The sequence below is a fragment of the Pangasianodon hypophthalmus genome, chromosome 15, assembly GCF_027358585.1.
Source record: "Pangasianodon hypophthalmus isolate fPanHyp1 chromosome 15, fPanHyp1.pri, whole genome shotgun sequence".
In the NCBI taxonomy this organism is placed as follows: domain Eukaryota; kingdom Metazoa; phylum Chordata; class Actinopteri; order Siluriformes; family Pangasiidae; genus Pangasianodon; species Pangasianodon hypophthalmus.
Genome location: NC_069724.1, coordinates 297501 through 312808, shown reverse-complemented (window position 1 = coordinate 312808; position 15308 = coordinate 297501). Strand labels below are relative to the sequence as shown.

General features: G+C 39.5%; 1 protein-coding gene across 1 annotated transcript in view; it reads right to left on the bottom strand.

Moving 5' to 3' along the window:
* Nucleotides 1-7004: 7004 nt before the first annotated feature.
* Nucleotides 7005-15308, bottom strand: part of stk26 (serine/threonine protein kinase 26) — a 26616-nt gene continuing 18312 nt past the window's right edge. The window contains exons 5-11 of the mRNA XM_053240038.1: nucleotides 12887-13044; nucleotides 12403-12588; nucleotides 11287-11432; nucleotides 10253-10349; nucleotides 10064-10126; nucleotides 9098-9234; nucleotides 7005-8850 (exon numbers count right to left, since the gene is read on the bottom strand). Of these exons, the coding sequence (XP_053096013.1) occupies nucleotides 8835-8850; nucleotides 9098-9234; nucleotides 10064-10126; nucleotides 10253-10349; nucleotides 11287-11432; nucleotides 12403-12588; nucleotides 12887-13044 (803 nt within the window). The 3' untranslated portion in view covers nucleotides 7005-8834. The remainder of the gene's footprint in view (nucleotides 8851-9097; nucleotides 9235-10063; nucleotides 10127-10252; nucleotides 10350-11286; nucleotides 11433-12402; nucleotides 12589-12886; nucleotides 13045-15308) is intronic.

The window sequence follows — 15308 nt, the reverse complement described above, 5'->3', positions numbered from 1 at the left end:
GTATATCTCTCTCACAATGCTGACAGGAAACACACCTGCTGTACAGAACACACCTGAACAAAGGCGAGCTGTTAGCCTGCACGCTGGATGCTGGATGCTGTCGACTGTCTGTTACAGGGTCGCTCTAAAAATTCACTGGCTAGTAGCCTGTAGCGACAGTCAGGTGTGATTAACGTCATTAACGTCGCTCTGCAGCAACAAAATCTCCGGTCACAAGCCACTGCTCGAAAACCAAAAAACAATTTCACGTCTATCAGAATCCCAGTGTTTTTATTCAGGTACAGAGTGAACATATTTCTCTTTATAGACTTCTATTAAGGCAACAATTGATTAGTGACTTTATGTAATTTTACAAATTATATAGTGTGATACAATACTGACAGCAGATGAGTCAAGAAAGAAAAAAAATATATATATATCCCATAATAATTCACTGCTTCTGGTCTGGAAGGAGACTTTAAGGCTGCTGAGGAGTTGGTCCTTTCTCACTGCAGGGAATAACTGAGGAAAAAGTCAGCACACAGCCATGACAGCATAAACGTGTCAAAATCAAAACCTCACATTAAAGAAGACTTTATCCTTTATCCTGGAATCCGCTCTAATCCGCTGTGAATCCAGAGTCTTTCCCAGGAATGCTGGGTGTGAGGCAGGGACGTGATGCGTCATGCACACACACTCATTCACACACACTCATTCACACCTAGCAGATGTCAGTCCATCTATCTGCATGTTTATGGATGTCGGAGGAAACTGGAGAACCCAGAAGAACCTCACATGGACACAGGAAGAACACAGAGCTCAAACTTTGCTTCATCGTGGTCCATGTGCTCTGTGGAGGGTTAGAATGATCTAAAATCCCGAAAGTGTACCTCGACTTCAAATAATAAATAATACAAGTATTTCTACAGCGCCTCCATCACACCCGGGGCCTCTTACTGCAGACGGCGTTAGAGAGAGGAGATAAATAAACCACAGCACGTCATAACAACAAAACACATTCCATACATCACAGCGTGAAACAGAGGAGAAAGAGAAACCAGGCTGAGTGATAGCACAGAGAGAGCAGATGAGCTCTGAGTCATTAACATTCTGAAAGAGAATTCGGAAGGTTATGAGTGTGTGTGTGTGAGTGTGTGTGTGTGTGTTTGTGTGTGTGTGTGTGTGTGTGTGTGTGTGTAAGTGGATAACTGTCAGGACGGTTTCATTCAGAGCTAGTAGAGTTTCCTGTGTGTTTGTTACTAGCAGTAAAGCAGTCACGTCATGAGCGTGAGCTTCTCATCCTCAGTGGAGAACGAGATCAGATTTTCCAGTGATTTTGATCCAGAATAAAAACGTATCAGATCTTAAAGTGATTTAAATCCTCAGTAAAGAACAGAACCAGAACTTCCTCGAGTGTATCAGCCGTATTTATGAGCGTGTCTGTTACTGTACAGGACCTCCACTCGGGTGGAGGAGAATGAGGACGAGCGTGATGTAGTGGTACAGCGTGTAATGTTGTTGTCTCAGGGTTCACTCCTGAGCTCAGGTTACTCTCTGTGATCTCCTCGTGTGCTCCGGGGTTTCCTCCGGGTTCTCCGGGTTCCTCTGACCTCCTAAAAACATGGCAGTAGGTGGAGTGGGCTGGAAAATCGCCCGGGATTGACTCCGGATCCACCGCGACCCTGAGCAGCTTCCATAAATAAACATCTGACCATTTTGGCAAAAAAAGTGAGCTGTTACGTTTCTCTCACTTACCCGTATTTTCTTCAGCAGTTCAGAGAAAAGTGAGAATCAGTCGGGTGCAGCTCGCTCCAGCTCCAAGATGATGATGGCCAAAGCCAGCGTGGAGCCGCTGAAGTGCCAGAGCTGGTGGCAGTGCTGCACGTGTCTCGTCCACCACAACGCCTGGAAGGAAGGTTTCTTCTGAATGAAGGCCACAGAACGGAGCAAAGCCGACAGGAGGAGCTCAGACTGCAGAAACACAGCCGCTGGGACAAACCCTCAGTAACACGAAAAGGAGAACGAAGGTCTTTCTTCTGATTCTCTTCTGCTTTTTCTCTCTGATAACACCTACACGTCTACACCTACACGTCTACACCTATACTTCTACACCTACACGTCTACACCTATACTTCTACCCCTACATCTCTACACCTACACGTCTACATCTGCACGTCTACACCTACACCTCTACCCCTACATCTCTACACCCACACTCACACCTACACGTCTACACCTACACCTCTACACCCGCACCTACATCTCTACACCCGCACCTGCACCTACCCCTACATCTCTACACCTCCATCTCTGCACCTACACTCACCTGCACCTGCACCTACCCCTACACCTCTAGACCTACATCTCTACACCCACACTCACACCTACACGTCTACACCTGCACTTCTACACCCGCACCTCAAGACCTACATCTCTACACTTACACCTACACCTCTACACCTGCACCTGCACCTACCCCTACATCTCTACACCCACACTCACACCTACACCTCTACGCCTACATCTCTACACCCACATTCACACCTACACACCGACAACTCTACACCCGCACCTACACCTCTACACCTACACCTCTACACCTACACCTGCACACCCACACCTCTACACCTACACCTGCACCTCTACACCAACACCTACATTTCTACACCTACACCTCTACACCCACACCTACACCCGCACCTACACCTCTACACCTACACATCTGGACCCACACCTACACCTCTACACCCACACCTACAACTACACCGCTACACCTACACACACACCTCTATACCCATACCTCTACACCTACACCCACACTGCTACACTTGCACCTATACCTCTACACCTACACATCTGGACCCACTCCTACACCTCTTCACTCACACCTACATCTACACCTCTACACCTACACCTACACTCACACTGCTACACCCGCACCCACACCTCTACACCTACACCCACATGGGCATCGAACCTGATTTATAAAATGTTTAGTGCTCCTTCATCTCTCCCTGTTGTAAAAAAAAGCCAACCGGAGCTAACGGCTCGACTCCATTTTCCAGTTTGCTGTCGTGTAGATCAGTGCATCGTTTTCACCGTTTCTGTTTTCACACACAGGATATTTTGTTAACACACATTTTGTATGTTAAGATCCTTGAGGGAAAAAAAAGTAAAACAGGAATGATATGTGTTATGTTTACAGGTAATAGTGACATTCTGAGGACAGATCGGTATTTTTTTCTTTGACAAGATGTTCCACGTTGTTTTTTTTTTTTTTTTTTAACTGGATTGTATTCACAAGATTGCAAATGATGGATATTTATTTGAAAAAGATTTAAGGAAATTTATTTTTCTATGCTACTAGATATTTTTTCATTTCATTAGCAACAATTATTATATTTCATTGTTCAAAGTATTACACATAAGAGAGAGAACAAGAGATACGAATCATATTTATTCGTTTGTTTTATTTACTTTTCTGTCAGTATATACATTTTTGTAACAATCTCTCTGAAATGAAAAGGTAGTCTTAATTTTTGTGTTTGATCCTAAAAGCAAATGTTTGGGACGCGACTGTCTTTTAAAAGTGTGCCAAAGCAGCGCCGCAGCGTGTTTTACGATATTCACAACAACGAAAACATTAGTGATGAGCTCAAGACTTCACCGAATCTACGCTAAAAGCAAACCGAGAGTTTTGTGTTCACATCGCATGAGATTTTAACTCGGCGTCACCACAGTGAAACGTTTCGCCGTTTTCGGGACATTAATGCTTTTCATTAAATATTATTTATGAAAGCGCAAAGACAATTTATCTATTTGAAATGCATAAAGGTTTATCAATGACTTGGTACAAGCCAGATCAGTGCCTTGACCAAATTGAATCCCCACTGTTCCACTGCGTCGAGTGTTAGCGTGTTAGCATGTTAGCGTGTTAGCACATGGCCGCAGATCGTTCCTGGCTCAGGGCCAACTGACCTTAAATCAGTGCACAATCTGAGGGACCAAGACACCGTTTAGGCAGGTTGTTATTGCTTTGCTTAAAAAAGAGGTTATGTTTTCTCTTGTGCTTTTTTCGTACGGTTGTGTTTAGTGTTAAGGAAATATCTGAGGGGAAAGAAATGACGTTAGCTATGATTTACATTGTGAATGAAGAATACTGCGATCGTGGAGTAAAGGTTCTAGTATAGCTTAGCAAAGACGATCCGCTCTGCTCCATCAGGTCTTTAACTGACCCAATCACCGGCCACGACAAACGTCAATAAATAAAACGACTCCACTGCTTGAACTGTTTCCGTGTGTTGTGTCCATGTGAACGCTCTGGTACAAGAAGTGGCAGACAAAAAGTACACTTAATTTAAATCTTATAAGAAATGTGAAACAGCTCAGCTTTAAGAAATCATAAAAACATTTCACCAAAATGATGTAGAAATGTTTTGTTTTTTAATCGTGTCTTTCATTTTGTGTAAAAAGCCAGTTTAATAAACTCAGTGGTTAAAAACAGTCAGTCTGTGTAAAGACGCCTAAACCCTCGCTTGCTAAGCCTTCTGGGTAATTAATGACATTTTTATTCAATTAAATTCTTGGAGAAGGAACCAAACCTGACAGGAAGTAGAGATATGTGAACATTTGATAATGCCATACACGCATAGCACAAAAGTTCATTCTTCCAAACTGCACAAACCGACGTAAAGCCTCGCTCAAATTTAATAAACTTTTACAAAAATACACTATTTAACAAACAGCAGGCGGTAAGAAGTGTTCATTATTTTATACCTCAGCGCTGCTGGAGTCTCAGATCAGAAGGAGTTGATTAATTTTCTATAACAGCAGCTCTGACAGTAGCTCCTGCTGTAAGACAAATCGCAGGTTTATATTAATGCCATCGATCTGATACGTTATCGTTTCTATAGCAACAGCTCATTCACACGAACATGTACAGTGAACATTCCAAATGAATTAATCTTAATGCTAGTAATAATCGGATTTTTAAAAAAATGTGTTTAATAAAGAAAAACGTATAATAAATGATGTGGTGATGTTTTCTGCAAGTAGACATTCATTTAACAAACATTTATGGAAGGAGTCTCCAGTGTCAGCGCTTTGTAACAGTCAGTAAGTTTTCTGACTCTTCAGGACAGAGGAGTTTACGCTTCTTTGCGGTTTCTGAGTAACATGACAAACTGCGTTATTTTTGTCTTATTAACTTCATAGAGAGAGAAAAAATAGAAGCTGGTGAGGGAACGACTGTTTATAGCTGCAATAAAGTAAGCGACAACAGGAACGAACTCGTTTCTCAGACATCCCACAACATTTCATGTAACTATAAACAGTTAAAAGTTAATTGTTGTTCATTAATAAACTAAAAATTGTGATTGTTGTCGTATAAAAGGAATAACTCACTTCAGGGTGATAACAGGATTATGTTCGTGTAACAGCACGGCCCTGGAGTGTGTCATTCTTTACAGAAAACATGAAGCTGATCCGTGGTTTAGAACTTCCAGCTCAGAAGCATGTTGTGAAGCGCGTGGTGATGATGATGATGATGATGATGATGATGATGATGATGATGATGATGGAACACTGGAGCGGATTCTTCATCGCTGATTAAGAGACACCTTTTCCCTGGATGTTCAGGTGCTGAGCTGTGATCGAGTGTCCTCCAGCTTGATGGAGAGAACAGGTACACCATCATCCTTCTGTTATACAGAGTGAAGTGTGTGTAGACCACATGGAGACAAGCTTCTGAATCTCACACACACACAGACACACACACACACACACACCCCTACAATGCAGTGAAGTGAACATTTTAAATATAAGCATAATGATATTACAGAAAACAGTCTGAGTTAACTAAACTAATCCACTTTAACAACTAATATTATACCAACCAAAATCAAACAAAGCAAATCAGATCACGTGACGTTACTGAGCGAGTCTTACAGGCGGATCAGTTTGGGGTTTTTGTGTTTCGCAGCGACATCTAGCGGATTCTCAGAGGAATTACACTTTAAACCTGCTGACTTTTTCTCTCATTTTGGTGCTAATAAGCTAAAAGTACAGAACACACCGAAGACTAATGTACAAATTATACACTTGAGTTAAAGTAATGATCAAGAAAATGACTCAAGTAAGAGTAAATAAGTCACGAAAGCGAAAAACTACTTGAGTAACTACTTTATAAATTACTTTTTTAATTTAAATGTCTATATCTGGAAATGTTCTATATCTGAGGAACACAGTTTTTGAACAATGATGTAAACTAACACTGAGCTGTGCTGAAGTGAACACCACCTCCATCATCAACACTATATAAAGAAAGGTAGCTTACATTAGCTGGCTAGCTGGCTAGCTAACTTAGCCAAATACTGTTGGGGTTTCAATAGCTTGCTAAATTTGTTAGCTAGCTAGCTCACATGTTTCTAGCTACATAAGTTAGATCTCAAGCAAAAACCCCCCTTACACATTATCCTGAGCATTACCACATATTTAGAACAGCAGATGATCAATACAGATCATTAAAGTGACATTTTAAGCTTAAACAGAGTTTAAAAAAAAAAAGTCTGGCTAGCTAGGCTAGCTCACACAGCTAGCTAATGTACTAATGCTCATGTTTCCACAGGTTGCGTGTTAAACTGAAATGCTGAGATTTTGGTTTTGGTTTGTGTGTATTTCAAGAAACTGCTTTATTTTTTACTTTTAATAAATTGAATTACTTAAAGTGTGCATGTACTGTCTTTTAACTGGCTGACAGTCTTGCAGAGTTAAATGCATTATTATTTTTAGTATTAGTATTAGTTTACTCTGTAACAGTGAATAAATGTAAATAAATACTTCATCTTTTAAAAAGAATTCAACTAAAAGTACCTGATTACATAATTATACTCTAAAAAGTACTGAGAGAACATAAAGTTCATTACTTTCCACCCTGATCAGCACGTGCGTTCACTCAAAACCCTAAAACCTTTTACTTCCTATCACTGAAACAAACAAACAAACAAACAAACACCTCTATACACTCATGCAGTGTCATAATTTACATCTTTATTTGTCAAACCTTACCAGTCTGTAACAGTTAAAGCAAAAAAGGCCTATAGATATATTTTACATATATATGATACAGCTGTGACAGATACCTGTGTAGCAGTTTCAAAAACCATTTACAAAAAAAGAGAACATTTACAAAACCTAGACTGGTATCAACATTTCCATCTATAAAGAAATATATAATAATAATGATAATAACAATAATAATAATAAAAATCTACCAAACACCTCATTGCTTTTAAGCCTCAGTCTGGCATCATGTGAAATCCTTTAAAGCTTTATAAAGAGAGAATAATAATGACATATACATAGAGAAGTAAAGTTTAGGCACAATGTTGGCGTTAAACTGCTCCAAGCCAACAGAAGCACTGATCACCTCACCACCATACCAGTGATGGCACCCTTATGTTTACTTTAGAAAGCTTGGCAGAAACGTTCTAAATTTTACGGCTATAATATTAAGACTATCCCCCAAAAAGCTCCCAGTTTCAGAAGTTTGTATTTCGCACAAGTTCCTACGCTGCTGTTTACACGGAGCTCAAATCTCTCCAGCGCTGAAACTGTAGTGGAGGATTTTTTCCTCCGCTGGCTAGAGACGTGCACCCTCTCCTCCAGATCTAGTCAAGGGACCAGGAGTGTGTGTGTGTGTGTGTGTGTGTGTAAGATTTCCCCACCCATTACAAAGTGTGTGCAGTGCATTTCCTTCAGAAGTACAGTATATCTCCTATAGCTCTCTCATCAAAAAAAAAAAAACTGCTCAAATTGCAAGATGTTTCCAAAAATTGACATCATAAACAAAGAAGGGAGAAAATATTTATCGACACCGGTCATGTCCGAAGTAGAGGAGGGGGATATAAAGAAAAAACTTCCAATTTAAGATTAGAAAATAAACTTGTCTTTATGAAACATAATCGTCGATCTCAGGTGTCAGAAACAGAAGCCTCTTTTGCACAGCAAAATTCCTCTCCCATAACTTCACGTGCACAAAGCACAATATATATATAAATTAAAAATCTAGGTTGGTTTTTTTTGCGTTCTTTCAATGGATTGCTTTATCTGAGGTATTTCTATGTTTTCTTTAACGTGATATGAAGGTTTTCCCATACAGCAGTTGTAATGCTACACGTAACAGTATGTAGAGTGTATAACAGAAATTCTACCCTCATTTAAAAATAAGGCATAAAAAGTTCTAATAATCAACCTCGCACACATAAATATTACTGATAGAAGCATAAAATAAAGTATCGCAAAGGGTCAACAAATATATAAATTTATATACGCGAACTGACAAGTCTAATGCTCAGCAGAAAACCTATAAGCATATCTGTGACTCACAATCTGTCATTGTAAAATAATAATCTAAAATAACAGTAACACATCATTGGGCACCAGCTAAAACCTAAAACTAAAGCACATGGCAAAAAATTATATAAATACAATTACACAAATATATATTTATGTCTTTCGTGAAAAGGGAAATTCCTTTTTTGGTTATGATATAGTGTGTGTGCAACCTGAGTCCCTCCTGTCCCTGTGTGTGGAGAGAGCGTGTGAATGTGTGTGTGTGTGTGAGAGAGAGAGAGAGAGTGTGTGTGTGTGTGTGTGGAGAGAGCGTGTGAATGTGTGTGTGTGTGTGAGAGAGAGAGAGAGAGAGAGAGTGTGTGTGTGTGTGTGTGTGTGTGTGAGTGTGTGTGTGTGTGTGAATATTAATGTTCAGTGAACAGGAAGAGCTGAGATTGTAGAAGCCCTGTAGCTGTTTGGTCGTCCAGCTTCTTAGTCAGATTTGTGTTTTTTTCCGCACTGAACTAACTCGCAGAGAACCTACAGGATAAACAGAGAAAAAAACAAATGAACAAATGATTTGACTGTAAAATAAATAAATAAATAAATGGGGTCAGAGGTCACAGTAACTTTAGTCCAGCCTTTAAACTTCGCAGCACGGTGAAACTGTCAGATATTTACACACATTAGAATAAACTACGCAGTGTACTGACGTCACTTTTCTGAACGCGATGGTTATTATCAGCTGTGAGAAGCACAGAGAAGTGTGAGAAGGATTAACACGGACCTCTGCACCCTTTCCAGGATGTGGCTGATCATCTTGTCTGTGATTCCAGGGCAGACGTCCTCAGCAGCGTGCAGACTCTTCTCCAGATCTTCCACCACACTCCTCCTCACGTCGCCGTCCCTGTGCTGCTGCTTCAGCTAAAATAAACGCACAGTGTAAATAAAACACAACTCTACGCACCTTTAGCTAACACACAGGCGACACGCTGCACCTCACCCTCAGCACAGGGATTTGGGAATCGCTGCATCAGGCATTTCGAGGATGTTAGAAACGCGTTCACACAGAAACAGCCAGAAGCAGGAGGGGTAAAGGGTTGTGAACACATTTTGCCATACGTATGATAAATATGATAATGATTTATTTATGTGATGAAGGTTATTGTGAAGACAATACATAAGATGAAATAAATTAACACTAAGATATATTTTTAAACATGTATCTATGTAAATATTCTATTCTCACATTAATGTAAATGATGCACCTTCAACAGCGCACCTTCAGGCCAGAAATCTAATTATTCAACAATCTTGAGACTGCACTTATGTCGTCATATTTTGCAAAAAAAAAAGAAAAGAAAAACCCTGCAAATTCTACTAATCAGAGAATCAGCATTCATGATATTAACCCTTGTGTTGTCTTAGTGTTGTCGTTTAACAGCAGAGAAAGCGAGTGATGTCCACTGATTGATGCAGTCTCTCTGCACTGTGAAGAAGGGAAACTCAGATATTCACAAAGTTTGTGATGAATGACAGGTTGTTTCTTCATGAAAAATACATTTGAGGTTTAACTGAATTTTAATCTGCTTTATTTCAGGGGTTTAGTGAAGGCGGGTCACTTCTGACCCTCAGGACAAGGGGAGTATACACAATGCTAAGACTACACAGGGATTAAAGCGCTGCTGCACTCGGTGCTGTTAGTGTAAAGGTTGGTGTAACGGGATATGAGGCGACTTGCTCGCTCCCTTACCTCAGCGAACACCGGACTTATAACCGTGGACAGACTGGCTGACTTTTTCTGTACCGCTTCGTCCTGATGTCAAAAGGAAAACAGCAGTGAAAGTCCAGACAGTTTAAAGCAGTTGAGTGGAATAAAGGAAGCGTTCTCTCGCACAGCCACGTATGAATATTTTTATAAGTAATACTGTATAATTCTTACAAGAGACACCATTCCGTTGGACTGTTTGTCAGGTTTCTTGCGGACCGTGGTGAAGGACCACTCAGGGGACGAGTCGCCGTCTCTGGTGCTCGGCTCTCTGTAACATCATAAACCTCCTCATCAGCTTTTATCTTAATAAATTTACTCAATGCTCAACATTTAAGATTAAGATGTGTGTGTGTGTGTGTGTGTGTGTGTGTTCTTTACACTTCCCCTTCAGTATACTTTATTCACAATAGGAAAGTATCTGTGGTTCTAAGACTGATCGCTAGAGCACTTTCCTACAGAATTTTGGGCCGAGCAGATAAAAGGCAGTCAGAATTTAAATTTAAAGCATTTCTATATAAAGTTGTCTACCTCAATTTATCTCCAAACTGACAATTAGCTTAACAGATGTGCATGTGCGGCTAACTAAAGGAAAACTACAGAAAGGGTTAAAAAGCGTGATCTTGATTTTTCCTTTCTCAAAATTTACCATTTAAAAAAAAAAAAAAAAATCACGATAAATGATTAAATCGTACAAAACCAACAGACTCAAAAAACAACAAGCGATCAGGTGTAAGGAGAGCAGAGTAATAATATTACCAGCTGTGCGGTCAGGAACTGCTGATCAGGCAGAGACAATCACAGAAACTCAGCTGGACGATTTTTAGGCTATTCGTTTTTATACGGCTTTCTAATGATCGTTATTATTAACATTCTATCTGTCAAGTGTTAGATTTTACACTGTGAGTTAAACACTGTTCAAAGCACCTGCGCAAATCATTCCACATTCATATGTCGAATGGATCGTCTCCCGTTTTATTGAGGAGAAACAGACCGCTCTTCTGGAGTATTATTGAGTGAGAACTCGTACTAGCGTACTCCGATGTTAAACTGCGGAGCTCTTACGCAAAATGCGTAAACATCAGCAGGTCTTCTAATATCATATAATATAATATAACATAATATAATCGTGTGAACGTCGCTGGAGATCGTGGCAGTGTAATATAGAGTAGAAACGAATAAATCGATATATTGGATGCACTACTCACGAGTCAGAGTCTGAGTCAGATTCCCCGTCACTGTGGCCCTCAGCTCTCCAGCGCTTCAGCCTGTCGATCAGCTCGGTGAGGTAGGACGTCTTCTTGGCGTTCTTCACAATGAACTTGTGCTTCAGTAGCTCTTTTGCAGTTGGTCTCTGAGACGAGGAGAGACAGAAATTCACTGGATTAATTTAAGTTTAAAATATAACACAAACTCTTCTGACTGATAAGTTTTGGATAACATGAGTTCTTAGATTAATAGCTACAAATCCACACGTGTGTTTGTAAAATGTGCTCAGATGTATTATTATTTATAATTTTGTAATTAAATATAACACTACTGTACTGCTGGCAGTTTGTGAGCAAACCTAAGCATTGTGATGCGTATTGCGTAGTAGGACTGGGCGATATGATAATGATATCAATATCGTGATAAATTACGTCACAAGATACTTTTCTGAGATACTGTGGATATCGTTATCTTTTTTTATTAAATTTTTTTATGTTTTTTAAATAATTACAAACTGATTGGAAGCAGCTGAAGTTTTTCTTTTTGAACTAAAAAAGATAAATTTTTGTACACATTCAATGAAGTATCAAATGTTTGTTGTTTTTTTTCCTGGGAAATTATTCATGTATATTGTAATCATAGAAAGTATCCCTGAAATATCTTCAGAATCGTGATATGATATTTCTGTCGTCTCGCTCAGCCCTATTACTAAACTTTCCTTCCTGGGGCTCAGATGGAAAGAAATACGTGGTCAGAGGGCGCAGGGTGTGAGAGGGTGTTTTTACAGGCACTTTTATAGATGTTTTATACGGAGCTGCTGACGGATACAGGGTTTAAACATGTTGTTTTCCATCAGATATTATTGAATTTCTATTTCCCCATGTAGATGAGTCAGTGTGTAAGCTAGCTCAAAAGCACGTAGATTACTGTACACTTCTTTCTGTAACACACTGAAATATTTTCAAAACAAAAATCTAATTATACTCAGTTAAGAATGTATTAAAAGCCCAGACTATAAGACCATGTAAATTTGAATTTAAGACTCTATAATGTAGCCGTAATTCTGCGCTGTCCACGATCCTGTACGCGATACACGGTGTGTAAACTTTGCTTACAAACGTAGGGTCTTTGTTCAGACACGAGTCCACAAACTCCTTGAAGGACTTGGAGAAGTCACCGTTGAGGGTCGGGGGTGTGTTCTTTGGGATGTGAAAGAGAACTCGCATGGGATGCATGTCTGAGTTGGGCGGCTCTCCTTTGGCTAGCTCGATGGCGGTGATGCCCAGTGACCAGATATCAGCCTGGAAAACAAAACGATCAGCACATCGCGCGTCAGCTCCAGCTCCAGCTCATACATCTCACTGCGTTTATAACAAACACCAACAACATAAAAACACCTGGCTGCATGACAGCCATATACAATTAAAGTTATATAAATTAAAAAAAAAAAAAAGAAAAAAAAAAAAGAAACTTCATAGCGGTACACCATCACACCGCTATCACAAACCACGTCTGACATGCGTTGACTAATAATTAACGTTAATTAATTTAGTCTTTGTGATGTTTATTGTATAAATATATTAACACACTGAATCGTACCTTGGAATCATAAGCAGATTGCTGAATGACCTCCGGAGCCATCCAGAAAGGCGTTCCCACAAACGTCTCCCTTTTGATCTGCGTGTCCGTGAGCTGCCCCGCCACGCCAAAATCCGCCAGCTTCACCTCGCCAGACTCGGACAACAGCACGTTGGCGGCTGCGAATCACAAACACAATTCACGATGGTGAGCCAGAGCGAGAGAACACAGACGAACACAGCGAAGGCTACGTACAAGCTTTACTTCTCTGTGTGTTTAATCTGCGTGCGGATTTATCTGAACTCCTTGATAAAGTGAGTAAAATGATCCCTGTTATTAACCAGGTGATAATTACAGCCTGACAGAATCCCGCTTTATATCAAGCCTCTGTCAGTTTGGGAGTTTTAGCTAAAGGAGGCAATTAAACTGTTTCCACAATAAGTGGAAGTAAATGTTTGCTGTAAGTTAGCGAGTCTGTAGCTTCTACTGTTAATGACAAACTCAAGAGTGAACTTTTCTTGATTTACGAAGTTGACTAGAGAGAACAGAAGAACAGTCGACATGTCAGAGGCAGAGCAGCTGCTAAACAAAGTGATCCAGTCCGACTCGTGCTCAAGTTTTTCCCTCTTTGCTTTAAGCCGAGTGCGCTCACATTTCACGACTTTCTAATCCTCCGAATCGCCGACTTTATTCTCTCCATCAGATGTTTTGTGGACGCAGCAGTGTGCACACTACACGATCTGTGATCTCTAACAAGCACGTCTCATCACCAAATCCCGCATCATGTGACAGGGATCACGGCTCCGCCCCTTTCCCTCCATCTCGCACGCTCTCACGGTGTTAAATGGAGAATGTTTATTAATGAGTTCATTAATGTGAAATAAAATCTATTACTATTACACACGTATATAGTTAACATGTATACTGTTACTGTACATGTTACTGTATTTATGAGCAAGTTTCATTGTAAATTTCACTACAATATTACTACAATAATATTTATAATTTATTTTGGTTTAATTTAATTTGAATGTATTTTCTGTAAAGCTGCTTTGTGATGATGTCCATTGTTAAAAAACACTATACAAATAAAATTGAATTTAATTGAATTGTTACCTAAACATTTGGGCTGAAAATGAGATTAAACAGTCCTTAAGAGTCAGATCTAACGCTTTACAAATAATGTGAACATGTCGGCCATGTGGACATTACACAGTCGATTTGTAAAAGAATTATATTGAAAACATACTATTATGGGTATTTTTTTAAAACTGTTTACTGCACATTACGGCAAAATCGTCTAAACTGCAGCATCCAGCTGAGTTTGCGTGATTGTCTCTGCATGTAAGCAGTTCCTGACCGCACAGCTGGTAATACTATTATTATTATTATTATTATTATTATTATTCCTCCTCTCCTTACATCTGAAATGGTGGAAATGCTCATTTTTCTGTTGTTTTGTTACGCTATCAGTTGTGGACGATTACATCATTTATCATTTTATATTGTTTTTAAAATGATAAATCACACAAGTGTGGTTAGTAACACTTTCATTAATGGAACTGTAACCAAATTAATTTTGTTTAAAATATCAAGTAATTTCTCTGGTGATGTTTCCGTACTGTATGTTCAGCCAGATTCTGTTCCTGGAAAAGTCAAAGGTTCCATAAAACAAACTGATATTATACAGATCTCTTCACTGTTTAATTCTTTAACTAAATAACTAAAATGAAAATAATGAAGACTGCTGTGGACCACATGGCACACTCTTTCATTCTGTTTAAAACCCGTTTTCACTCATTACACGTACTCTTTAACAAACAATTTAAATAGGAGTGTAAAGTTCACGGGTGACCTGTGTGTTGGGTTGAACACGCTAAACACGCTAAAGCGCTGATTAAACCATACGACAGCGTTTCACTGTTATTGACTTTAAAACGTTAAACATTTACTCCATTGTGTTTAAAAGTTAAAAAGTTAAAATATGTAGTTAGTTATGTGAGTTATTTTATGACAGGTGGTTGCTATGGATTTGTTAGGTGGTTGCTATGGGGTTGTTAGGTGGTTGCTAGGGTGTTAGAGGGCAGAGTAATGCCGTTTCAGTTTGTGTTCAGTATATCTGAATGAACGTCGCCTCAAACCGCGTGAAAGCAGACGAACAAAACCTTGCTCATGTATTCCTACTGAGAAATGTTAATATTTTAAATTTTAAGAGTAATTCTGATCTTTCCAAGAACACAAGAACACTATTCCCACACAGAATCTACTTCTGTCCTGAATTCTGTGGCTCTGAGTCAAAAACTGTGTCATAAAAACAGTAGAAAGGTTAATAATAATAATAAGAAGAAGAAGAAGAAGATGAAGCACAGGACGCTGGCTCTGAATTAATAAACACTAAAATGAAACGTGATCCCGCTCCGTCCTGCGCGTTATAACCCCCGCA